Here is a 12,924-nt window from a genome sequence, read left to right on the forward strand (position 1 = left end):
GGTCCATAGATTAGCCACGCCTGCAGTCTGAGGACCCTTTCTTACATAGGCCACTTCGTTTACCTTTATGGCAATGCTCTAGTCATTGCACCTCCTTGAAAAGAGCCTTTTTACACAAGCAAGGAGTAGATCTGTGTTTGAATGCTGAACAAACAATAGCTTTTGCCTGAGCAAACACCACCAAGAATTTCTGAGCTGGAGCAAAAGTTGTGCTTGTTCTTCCTAGATAGATTTGGGAGGGCAGGATGTCGGGGATGCAATCTTGTTTTGTCCTAGTCCTAACGTTTCTGGTGGTGCTTTGGTGGGGGCATGAGCAGTGGTGCGCATGCTTGCGTACAAAGCATGCGCAAGGCAAAAGAAATGCTCAAGGAAAAACCTTGGTGCTTTTGTACCTACTGGGTAAGTGTGGATTTAGCAAAGTTGTGGCTGAGAGGTGTTTCAGCCCTACATTTTCAAAACCACTGCCCCAGGGTGCACGTTTTGAATACGATTGTGTGCATCCTTTGGCAACTCAAACACTAATGTATTTCTTGTGGCATGCACTTCTTGCTGCAAAAATGACCGGACCGGACCGGACCATTGCAATGCGTTAAACATGGGGTTGTATTTGAAGACCTCTTGTGGCCTCTAGAAGTCTGCCCAGAAAGAAAATGCAGCTCTCAGGCTGTAAAGTTTTCCCTATAGCTGTTCCAGTGCTAGTAATAGCCCAAAAACACTCCTCCACAACCCTGTATTTCATTATTTGGGCGGTTTACTGTGATGAAAATATAATAATTAAGCATTTGCAGCCCTCTAATGTTACCCTCAAATCTGCCACCACAGACACCCTACTCTCCGTAATGGGCAAGGAGCAGTCGTGCCAAGTCAAGTTTTATCGACTGAAAGCCGCTAGCCTTTATAAATTTTCATTTTTGAAACTCTTTTTCTGCCTGCATTTCTGAGGAACTCAAGTCAGAGGGAAGTTTGGAGCTGATGTGCTATTACAATGTATTGGTGACAAACTTGTGTTAATTCTTTGGTACCCTGAGGCAAAGATAACAGCCTTAGGTTTTTAAAGTAGAGGTTTTCAACCTTTTTGGGTCCATGGCTCCCTTGACCAATGACATTCTTTCTGCGGCACCCCTGTGGGGCTCAGGAGCCCAGTTATGTCACCCCTTGCCTGCAGGGCTGGCAGCCCCTCACCCCTTTTTAGACACCCTCCCTTGTGGAGTGTTCCCTCAGCCTCCTCTCTTCTCCCCTCTCCTTGGGAGTCCTCTGGGCAGCCGCAGCTGCTGTCTCTGGTCTCTGAGCTGCCCCCCCCACCTGCCCCAAAGAGAGGTGCCTCCTCACACTGCCCCACAGGGGCCTGGGAAGCACCCCCTGGCCAGCCCCAGAGGCACCATTTGCCTGGAGAGCTTGTAGCCAGGGCTGCTGCTGCTGCAACAAACAGTTGTGCAAGCCTTTGGGAGGCAGAGACACAAGAGGGCATCAGAGGAAGGGAGGGAAGGAAAGAGGAACAGAGGCCAGTGTTGCCCATGGCAACCCTAACCCTCATTCAAGGCACCCCAGGGTGCCATGGTGCACTGGTTGAAAACCACAGGTTTAAGGATATTTAGCCCCTTCAGAGAACAGGTAAATGATATTCCTGTTTTCATTGTTTAAAAGGACTCATAGTTAAAGCTGACCACAGTTTGCTGGTTTGATCAACACACTAAACTGCGGTTAATGGAAACCAGAAGCAAAAGCTTCTAAACTCCTCTTCCACAGCCACACTGGAGGAGGAAGAGGGGGGGGGGAAAGGAGAGAGTGAGAGCCCTAGTGTAGCACCCTGCTTGTGGTTAACGCTTAGCTGGAATGAAATATTCAACGCAGCAATAGAGAAATTAAAATAATAATTTATTTGTCAGACAAATAAATATGAGGCACAGTGGTATATGGTTACCAAGCTCTGGCCTGGCCTCCTGCCATTCTGGCCAGCACTTATATTTCCTTAATCCAGCCCCCTTGCTCCTCCTGTGGCTGCCTCTGTCCAATCAGCCTGGTTGAAATTCCTATTGGCTGTTTGCTAGAACCAATCACAAAAGATACACCCATTTCCTTCTGTCCTTTTATGGGAAACAAAAAGCTATATATTCTTCTATCTATAAATGACAAATAAGTAGTAATATATCTTACATGTGTCTCAACAAGGAACCTTAATTACCAGCTCACCTCTTGCCCTCCTTGCCCTATTGCCCTCCAAAACAAATGGTTTAATCTCAAATTTTTATCTTAAACAGATGTCAAGGATCATCATTGAAAGATCTCCTTCCTTTGGAGGTCTCTAAACAAAAGCTTGACAAATGCTCTAATGATGTTTCCTGCTTGGCAAGGGGGGCTGGTGGCTGATGGCCCCTGTGATCTCTTCCAACTATATGAAATAAGAATCTAGCATAAGGATTTAACATTTCTTAGCTTCTAATTCCTTTGCATAATTACATTTAAGCCAATATATATTTAATACATAACATAGACAACCTTTTAAAAGGAAAAGAAATCTTAAAAGGATCTCAGTTTAAGAAAGAAACAACTTTAGAAAAAGACTTCCCAAAATACTCTCTTCTCCAGCCAAGCCAGTTGCCTTTTTCACTGCTCTTGACCTTTCAACCTTAGGAAAATATGGCTCAAGTTTAATGGGAGGCACATGGTTTTATTTTACTATTTACCCACTCTTAATTATGTTTATCTCTTTTTTTTATCTTCTGTAATATGTAGGGTCAGTGTAACCTTGGCTGTCAGCCTGTAATTCCCTTTTTACGACTTTGAGAATTGTTTTCTGCTATAAATCAGCCCCCCCCCTTGTCTAGGAGTAAAAACATTGCCAAGGTTCTTAGGCAGCTGCTCTTCTGCCTGGCATGAACATTTGAAAATCTTTAAGCTCATTTTAAGATACAGGCCCTGATCAAGCCTTAATAAAAATGCAGGCTTATGATTAGATGCCTCACTAGGCTTGCTGCAGCTTATTCTCATCATGCCAAATTATGGTTTTGTACTTCGTCTGAACACTGGAGTCGACAAGCTAAAAGCGGCAAAATCAAGCCATCAAATCAATAATGCCTCTGTGGCTTATACTATATGCATTCCCAGGAAATGTGCTACTTGTGCATGCAGCGTGCTCAGAGGAGCATCCCTTTGTACTTGGGTGAAGAGAAGAGGAAGAAAGAGAAGGAAGAAGACAGGATATTGGCACAGTATCAGGCCCTAAAGGATCACGAAGCCTTTCAGAGGCAGCTGGTAAGGCGGCACAAGAATAAAAACAATACCCTTTTCTTCTTCATTTAATTTTAAAAAAGGGCAGATATTTTGAACAAGAAAAGGGATGCTTCTACTGAGGATGGATACACACATGCAGAAATGCCTGTATTAAGAGGAAATTGGGCATGAAAATGCAAAAATTAGTGACAGTAGCATACGAAAATGCATTGTATTAGGGGGAATGGCTTGCAGAAATGTGCATATTTGTCAAAACCGCAAGCACACCTGTTTGCTGTAGGAGAAGACCCCTCTAAGATGCCGATGAATATTCATGAAAATTAAAAGTTGACAGTTGTGAAAATGTGGAGAAATGAATTTAACATCGGGAAAATGAGAAACCGACAGATTTGTTTGTTCCTGGTCTCTGAATAAGGCAGCATCTTATGTTCACTTCTACCAGTGTGTAGAGGTTGCTTGTTCGAGAACATCTCCTGGGTTAAAGTCTCCATGCAGGTGCAAAGTTAATATATCTAGGGGAAGAATTAGACTGAGAGGGTAAGAGAAAGTGTTGCGTTACGTTGCCTTTCTAGAGAATGAACCCTTGTTCGTTGGGGCTTTCTCACACCTTTTTGTCAAGTTTGTAAGTTGCTTTGGGTTGCCTTGGGGAAGAAAAAGTGACTAACAAATAAATAAATAAAAATAGCAATGATGATGATGATGATGATAATAATAATAATAATTTATTTATTTATACCCTGCCCATCTGACTGGGTCTCCCCAGCCACTCTGGGCGGCTTCCAACCAAATATCAAAAACAATACAGCATCAGACATTAAAAACTTCCCTAAACAGGGCCATCTTCAGATGTCTTCTAAACATCAGCTAGCTGTTTATTTCCTTGACATTATTTCCTTGGGAGGGCGTTCTACAGGGCAGGCGCCACTACCGAGAAGGCCCTCTGCCTGGTTCCCTGTAGCTTTGCTTCTCGCAATGAGGGAACCGCCAGAAGGCCCTCGGTGCTGGATCTCAGCATTCGGGCTGAACGATGGGGGGTGGAGAAGCTCCTTCAGGTATACAGGACCCTGCTCTGTCGCCCTTTGCCTCAAATGCATCTATTAGGATGCTGAGAGGGAGAGATTGCATTGCACGTTTAAGGCGAAGCATTATTGTAAGCTGTCGGTTTCTCACCCCCTTTTATTCTGCCCTCCCCTTTTCACTTTGAATGCATCTCCGGCAAATCTCCTCCACCACAGATGCGAGCGATGACAAATCGAGAAGAGAACCAGAGAATTGCGGCTTTTAACCTCGGGGTTGCCGAAGCCACCAGGAACTACAAGAACGATAAACCTTCGGACAGCTACGTGAGTTCATGCCCTCTGCGATAGCCCTGGCATCTCTGGTCAAAGCGGGTTCATCTTTTTCCACTCAAGACAGGGAGGTGCTCTGAAATAGCTCAGTACTTATTTATTTTCTCCGAATACCAGGGCAATACCAGGGCACGGTGAAGAAAACAATCCATGAAAACATTTGTAATACAGCAGTACCTTGGTTCTCAAACTTAATCCCTTTCCGGAAGTCTGTTCCAAAACCAAAGGGTTCCAAAACCAAGGTGCGCTTTCCCATAGAAAGTCACGCAAAACAGTTTAATCCATTTCAGACTTTTGAAAACAACCCCTAAAACAGCAATTTAACATGAATTTTACTATCTAACAAGACCATTGATCCGTAAAATGAAAGCAATAATCAATGTACTGTACTATAAAATAAATAAGACAGTATTGTAGATGATAAAAACAAACAAACCTTACCTGCACTGATGATAGTCATTGTTTGGATGGGGGGCTTTTATCCATTTCCACAGCCACACAATCAGTCAGTCAGTCAGTCAGTCACTGAACTGGGTTCCACACAGTCACAAAAACAAATTAACCGAAAAAGCCTTAAAAACAAAAATACAAAAAATAGCAAAAACAGAAGCGCCAAACTTAATCCATTCCGGAAATCCATTTGACTTCTGAAATGTTCAAAAACCAAGCCGCAGCTTCTGATTGGTGCAGGTGCCCCAGAAACAATAGCCGACATCCGTATCAGACGTTCAGCTTCCAAAAAAACATTTGAAAACTGGAACACTTACTTCCGTGTTTTTGGCGTTTGAGAATCAAGGCGTTTGAGAACCAAGGTACCACTGTAGTGTTCAGAATCTGGCCAGTCCCTCAACCTTAGCAATAGCAAAGGTTTCCCCCCCCCCACACACACCAGGACTGTACTCTGGGTTTATCGCTAATGTCATTGATTTATTCATTACATCAATAGTCCAGCTTTCCTCCAAGGAGCTCAAGGTGGCACACTTGGTCCTTGCTCTCTTCACAACAACCCTGTGAGATAGGCAAGGCCAGAAGATGGTGACTGTCCCAAAGCCACCCAGTGGTGCATCGTGGGGCATGGGGGATTTGAACCCCAGTCTCCCAGCTCCTGGTTTAACCTCTAACTGCTATATTGCACTGGCTCTCATCTGTTTTGGGGTTTTCAACAGGTGCGATTTTGTCATGGGGACGTGAAATTTCAGGCCGTGCCTAGAGGCAAGAGCTGTATGCAGAAGGGCCTGGGTTCAACCCAGGCATCTCCAGTGGGACTAGAGAGATGCTGCCAGTCCATGTTGGCAATGCTGAGCTACAATGACCTGATGGCCTGGCTCAGTCTAAGGCAGCTCCCCGTGTTTCTGTGGTGGTTGGGAATTCCCTCAATGCACAAGATTAGATGAGGTCTTCTCAACTGACGGGTGCCTCTCTCCTGAACAGAAATCGTACATCTTTGAGAAGAGACCAACCAGTGCCACCATTCAGCAAAAGCAAGAGGTGTACGCACAACAGCTGGGAAAGCAAGTGGACGACAAGATGGCCAGAGAGTTGAAGCTGAGGCAGGATCAGGACCTCATTGACCGCCTGGAGCAAGTGCAGCTGGCAGAAGAGTAAGTCTTCTGGGACGAGTTGTCCCTGTAGGCCAGGGTTTCCCAAACTTGGGTCTCCAGGGACTCAGCTGATGTTGTTGTCATTTAGTCACGTCCGACTCTTCGTGACCCCATGGACCAGAGCACGCCAGGCACTCCTGTCTTCCACTGCCTCCCGCAGTTTGGTCAATGCTGGTAGCTTCGAGAACACTGTCCAACCACCTCATCCTCTGTCGTCCTCTTCTCCTTGTGCCCTCCATCTTTCCCCACATCAGGGTCTTTCCCAGGGAGTCTTCTCTTCTCATGAGGTGGCCAAAGTATTGGAGCCTCAGCTTCAGGATCTGTCCTTCCAGTGAGCACTCAGGGTTGATTTCCTTAAGAATGGATAGGTTTGGTCTTCTTGCAGTCCATGGGACTCTCAAGAGTCTCCTCCAGCACCATAATTCAAAAGCATCCATTCTTCGGCGATCAGCCTTCTTTATGGTCCAGCTCTCACTTCCATACATCACTATTGGAAAAACCATAGCTTTAACTATACGGACCTTTGTTGGCAAGCTACACAGCTGCAAATGAAATGTTTCAAATGTATTGTAAAGTGCAACATACAAATGTGACACTAGATGGCGACAGGGAGCTATGCGAAATTCAATGTGTTTTTCAAAACTTTTTTTTTTTGAAAAAAGCATTTTCACAGCGTTTTTTAATATGTGTGTAGATTCCACCCAGCTATTTTTGGATTGCAGTTCCTATCATCCCTGACTGCTGGTCCTGCTAGCTGGTGATGATGTGAGTTGTAGTCCAAAAACAGCTGGAGACCCAAGTAAACATTCCTGTAGATGTTCCTTTCTCAAGGTGTTTTCCACTGCGAGGTGTGAAGCAGCCTGCCCCAACCTGGTGCCCTCCATATGTTGGCGGACTACAATGCCCATCATTAACCTGAGCATTGACCACAGTAACAGGCTGCTGGGAGTTGTAGTCTGAAACCTCTGGAAGGTACTAGTTTGTTGAACTGCAGGTGACATCAGATATTTTCATATCTTCTTTATGGGCTGATTTAAGAGCTGCAGGGAGATATCAGGTATTTTCACATTTTACCAATAAAGGGCCAAAGGAATTGACTTCCTAAATAGAATTAGGAACAAAATTGTTTAAACATAATGTGCTGGCTAAAATAGAGATGTATAATCAAGTCAGTCAGAACTCTGATTGGCTTTCCAGGGCAAGACCACAATTTATTTCCTCTCCCTCCTTTCCAAAATTGCTGTTGGGTATACAGTGGTGCCTCGCAAGACGAAATTAATCCATTCCGCGAGTCTCTTCGTCTAGCGGTTTTTTTGTCTTGCGAAGCAAGCCCATTGACGGCTTAGCAGATTAGCGCTATTAGCGGCTTAGCGGCTTTTAGCGGCTTATCGGCTTATCGGATCAGCTGATAAGCGGCTTAGCGGCTTAGAAAAAGGGGGGGGGGGAAGGAAAAAAAAACTGCAGGAACTCACAATACATTTTCGTCTTGCGAAGCAAGCCCATAGGGAAATTCGTTTTGCGAAGCGCCTCCAAAATGGAAAACCCTTTCGTCTAGTGGGTTTTCCATCTTGCGAGGCATTCGTCTTGCGGGGCACCACTGTAATTCCTACTTTGCCAGGCAAGCATAATTAGGGCACTTTTTCATGTTTTAAAAGCTAATGGGCATATAATTAAACTAAAGATTTTAATAAAAGAAGAAGAGAAGACTGAAGATGTATCAGGTGTCGGGAGTGGGATAATATTCAACTGCCTATTTGTCAGAACAGCACCTCTGTACACTTCAGGTAAAGAGAGAGCCTTAGGGCTCTGGACCCTGAACAAATATAAGATTTTTATTTTTAAAAAATTAATAAATTGAAAATTGTCAACCCTGTTCTAAAGTGGCCTGAAATAATTCCTACATTGTCAACCACTGGGCAGGAGTTAATCCTGTACAGTAATCTAGAACTGTGTGTGAAAAAATAACAGAAATAATAATACACTGAATCTAATCGGAAGTCAAATGTGTTTATTTTCTTCTTTTAATTATTTCTTTATTTTTCTTTTTTCTTTTCCTCTCTTTCCTCTCTTCTTTTCTCACCTTCTTTTGGTCTTTTTCTTTTTGATTTGCTAAGAAAGAGATAAAGAGATATAAGTTAAATATGAAAATTTGCATAAATTGATGTTTTGTAATTTGTCAACTATTGTTAAAGATGGTCAGTTGTAATGAACTGACATATTAGTTATTGTGGATTTTTTTTATTGTTGAATCTCAAATAAAAGTTATTTAAGCTTTTTTTAAAAAAGGAGTAAATCCTACTGAAATTTGGTTGGCCAAATGCTACACATGTTCCTCTTTCTCTTTCTAGGTTAGCTGCCCAAAGGACAAAATACCTGAAGGACAAAATGGAAGAAACAAAGTGTTATAAGAGAGCACTGGACACGCAGGTAAAAATGAGGGATGCCAGTTAACAGCGCAGCCCCCCAGGTGTGTTTATTCAGAAGGGAATCTTGTTAAGTTCAGCGGGGCTTCCTCCAAGATAAGTGGAAATGGTGCTGCAGTCCCATTGAATGAACCAAAGCCCGATTATTATTATTATAATATCAGGGTGAATTTTAGGCTGTGGAGCTACATAGAGGAGCTGACTGATTGCCTCCTTTCCAAAAAGCATTATGAATAAGAAGCTTGGCTTCTCTAATCTCAAGGTTGTGGGTTCGAGCTCCATGTTGGGAAAAAAGATTCCTGCATTGAGGGGGTTGGACTAGATGACCCTCAGGGTCCCTTCCACCTCTATGATTCTATGATTTCCACCTGCGATTCCCAGAAACTGGAATTCAGAAGTATACAGACTCTGATAGGAGAGACTGAACTATAGCCATCATGGCTACTAGCTATTGATAGCCTTATCCTCCACAAATTTGTCTAATCTTCTTTTAAAGCCGTCTTGTAAATCTGCTCTGTAGGGTTGGGACTTTATATACATTATTTACACAATGGGCCCCACGTGATTGGCTAGTTCCGGGATTCACCTGTAGGCCAATCAGGCTGCGGATTCACTTCCACCTGGAGTTGGATTGGGTGGCTCCTGCGGACCAATCAGACTGCTGCATTCTGGATCCCATTGTTCTAGGACCAATCAGACTGCTGCATTCTGAATCCTATTGTTCTAGGACCAATCAGACTGCTGCAATTTGGATCCTATTCAACTCAGTACATAACACCAGACATCCCACACACTCTCAACCGTTCCTCATAAGGCTTGGTTTGCCTTATCCACACGTTCTGTCTTCACACGTGGTATAGATCACAGTGTACGTGGCTCCGTAGTTCCCCTAGACCTGTTTCCACTTCCTTACGAAAGAAACAGGCGTAAGAGGAATGAGTAAGGCTCATTTTTCGCCCTCCTGAATTTGTACCCAGATAAAGATGAGGCCAGCTCCATTGCCGCAGTACGAGCCTGATTCGGCCGGGGTCATCTTTGGGAAGAACGACATGAATAACGAAAGAATGGGAGAAGAAAAGAAGCGCTGCCAGGAATATTCCAAATGCCAGCTGGAGGCGGCTGCGGAACGCAAGCGGGCAGCCATCCTCAGAGAGCTGATCGATCAGCGGAGAGCAGCAGCGATGCTTCAGAGAGCGAAGGAACAGTAAGAACACAAAATGGTTGTGCTACGGTTTTTCCAGTAGATATGCAGAACCGGGCCAGTCTTACTGTTGTAATGATTATCCAGAGCATTTTTATCCTGCCCCAAAAAGGCTCCCAGGAATCAGTAATAAGAAAGTCTCTGCCCTTGGGCTTACAGTCTAAAAGACACGAGACGAAAGGAAATGGGTTGGGAAGAAATAATGGAAACTCAGGCATTATTTCTTAGCTGCAAAGTTCTTGTAATTAGGCAGTGGGAGGGTGAGTCCTTCAGGCAGCAGACTTCTGGGTTTCCGGAAAGGTCAACAAGTTGCTATATATATATATATATATATAGTATCATGCACTTTGCTTGGGGATGGAGGAGGAATCCTGCAAACTCAGATTCCTAATTGTACTTGCCTTATTTGATTTGGGTGGACTGGATCAGATCTCGAGATCACTGCCAAATCTACATTCCTTTACAATCCTGCCCAGTCTTGCTCCTTACACTTTTGCTCCTCAGCTTAATCTTCCTGAGGACGATGGAAGTTGCAGTCCAACAATATCTGGGGACCCATAGCTGAAGAACAATAGCTTAGGCCCCCACTCTCTTGGGGGCCCCAATTTTTTTTAAAAAACAAAACAAAACTGGATGTACATTTCCAAAATATAAGATAAAATACAAATAGAATAAAACCTACATACAGCAACAGTGTTTGGTGTTGTGTAGGCTCCTATGATGTAAGTAATGGGCCCCGCTGGCTAGCCTGCTCCCTAAAATATCACTGGTTTGCTCTTTTCTATATATAGGGTGTGGGACACAGGTGGCGCTGTGCGTTAAACCATGGTGCTGCTTGGGCTTGCCGATTGAAAGCTTGGCGGTTCGAATCCCCATGACAGGATGAGCTCCCGTTGTTCAGTCCCATCTCCTGCCAACATAGCAGTTCAAAAACAGCAGTACAAGTAGATAAATAGGTACCGCTCCGGCAGGAAGGTAAACGGCGTTTCCGTGCGCTGCTCTGGTTCGTCAGAAGCGGCTTAGTCATGCTGGCCACATGACCCGGAAAAACTGTCTGCGGAAGCGGACAAATGCCAGCTCCCTCAGCCCTGTAAAGCGAGATGAGCGCCGCAACCCCAGAGTCGTTCGCGACTGGACTTAATTGTCAGGGGTCCCTTTGCCTTTACCTATATATAGGGTGCCTACATTCTGCATGGACTGGTTGCATGGCAACATGTGGTAATGGCTTTAGATACCCATTAAGTCCATAAATTAAAGGTAAAGGGACCCCTGACCATTAGGTCCAGTCGTGACCGACTCGGGTTGCAGCGCTCGCTTTATTGGCCGAGTGAGCCAGCGTACAGCTTCCGGCTCATGTGGCCAGCATGGCTAAGCCACTTCTGGCGAACCAGAGCAGCTCAGGCAAGCGCCATTTACCTTCCCGCCAGAGTGGTACCTATTTATCTACTTGCACATTGACATGCTATCAAACTGCTAGGTTGGCAGGAGCAGGGACCGAGCAACAGGAGCTCACCCCATCACGGGGATCTGAACCGCCGACCTTCCGATTGGCAAGTCCTAGGCTCTGTGGTTTAACCCACAATGCCACCCGCGTACCTGCGCCACCCACGTCCATAAATTACGATATAGCATATATTCAACACAAAAAACAGTGACAATTGGTTGTTGACAAAGGACAGCTGGACATATAACTATTACCTTCAGTAGCTTAGGGCCTCATCAAACCTAAATCCGGCCCTACCTACACCCCTAATGTTTTTTGGGAGGGGAAGCCTGTGTGTGCTCTTATTGCAACCCATTGTAAATGTGCATTGTTAGTTTTCCGGTTTTGCACTATTTATTCTAGTGGGGGGAACAGAGCAATGATCTGAAAGGAGCCAGGATCTGACTCTCCCTCCCACCCCCAACGCTGTATTTTCTAGGTTGATGGCTGAAAAAGGAGAGAGGCTAGAAAAGATATTCCAGATGAACTTAGCCGTGCAGGAGGACTGGAAGAAGAGTGCTGGGATGAAGAGGCAGCGGGATTACGAAGAGCAGATCTTTAGACGGTAAAGTTCAGCTGACGGCCAAACTCGCCAGCCCCTTCCTTGCCTCTCTCTTGGCTGGGCCAGAGTGCTGCCGCTAAGCTGCCATCCGAATGGCAGTGGCGTCTTGGCACTCTGTGGGTGCAGAATGGGGAGTAGCTGAGTCCCACCATCTACCTAGTGCTAGGTTTTCTCTTCCTGGCATTGGTCCCCCTCCCAAAATGACCAGGCTCAGTTTCATCCAAGAAGAGACAGTCCCATTGCATCACGCAGGACTGGGAATCCTGGGTGATGACACAGCATCTCTCCCTGTCCCTGCCCATCAAAATTGCTTTCCATGGGGACAGGACAGTGGTGGCAGCCTAGGTGGAAGAATGTGTAGACATCACTGCTGTATCTGAAAATCTGTTTGTGTGTCTTGGCCTGTTGTAAGAGGATGTGGAAGGATATCAGCTGTGATTAGACATGATTAGGCCCCAAGCAAAATTACTCCCCTTCACATTCATCTTTTCCAGTTGCAAATACAGTGGTACCTCAGGTTACAGACGCTTCAGGTTACAGACGCTTCAGGTTACAGACTCCGCTAACCCAGAAATAGTACCTCGGGTTAAGAACTTTGCTTCAGGATGAGAACAGAAATTGTGCTCCGGCGGTGCAGTGGCAGCAGGAGGCCTTATTAGCTAAAGTGGTGCTTCAGATTAAGAACAGTTTCAGGTTAAGAACAGACCTCCGGAACGAATTAAGTACTTAACCCGAAGTACCACTGCATACGTATCAAGTCCCAACGACTTTATTTCGGAGGGGAGATGATGTTCTAGAAAATGTCAGCTCTGTGTTTGAAATGGGGGTGTGCAACCTTCCTTTAAAGTCTCGTGACATCACTTTCAGCTGATAGTAGTAGTAGTAATAATAATAATAATAATAATAATAATAAAAATAAAAAATAACAACAACAATTGGTGTTGCCCCAGCAACTCTGGGCAGCTTCCAACAGTTAAAAATACATTAAAAGGTTAAAAATATATTATAATTGCCTGTTGCTTTCCTGAAGCTTGTCTTGACCCATGTGATTTTTATTCACCACCTGTCAATGTG

At 44.7% G+C, this 12,924-nt stretch overlaps 1 protein-coding gene across 1 annotated transcript in view; it reads left to right on the forward strand.

Moving 5' to 3' along the window:
- CCDC81 (coiled-coil domain containing 81) overlaps positions 1-12,924 on the forward strand; it is a 30,306-nt gene that overhangs the window by 15,999 nt on the left and 1,383 nt on the right. Inside the window, exons 9-14 of the mRNA XM_079973757.1 lie at positions 3,106-3,252; positions 4,467-4,574; positions 6,012-6,181; positions 8,530-8,608; positions 9,582-9,808; positions 11,728-11,853. Coding sequence (XP_079829883.1) covers positions 3,106-3,252; positions 4,467-4,574; positions 6,012-6,181; positions 8,530-8,608; positions 9,582-9,808; positions 11,728-11,853 — 857 coding nt within the window. The remainder of the gene's footprint in view (positions 1-3,105; positions 3,253-4,466; positions 4,575-6,011; positions 6,182-8,529; positions 8,609-9,581; positions 9,809-11,727; positions 11,854-12,924) is intronic.

This window comes from Podarcis cretensis (assembly GCF_951804945.1).
Source record: "Podarcis cretensis genome assembly, chromosome: 4".
Lineage (NCBI taxonomy): Eukaryota > Metazoa > Chordata > Lepidosauria > Squamata > Lacertidae > Podarcis > Podarcis cretensis.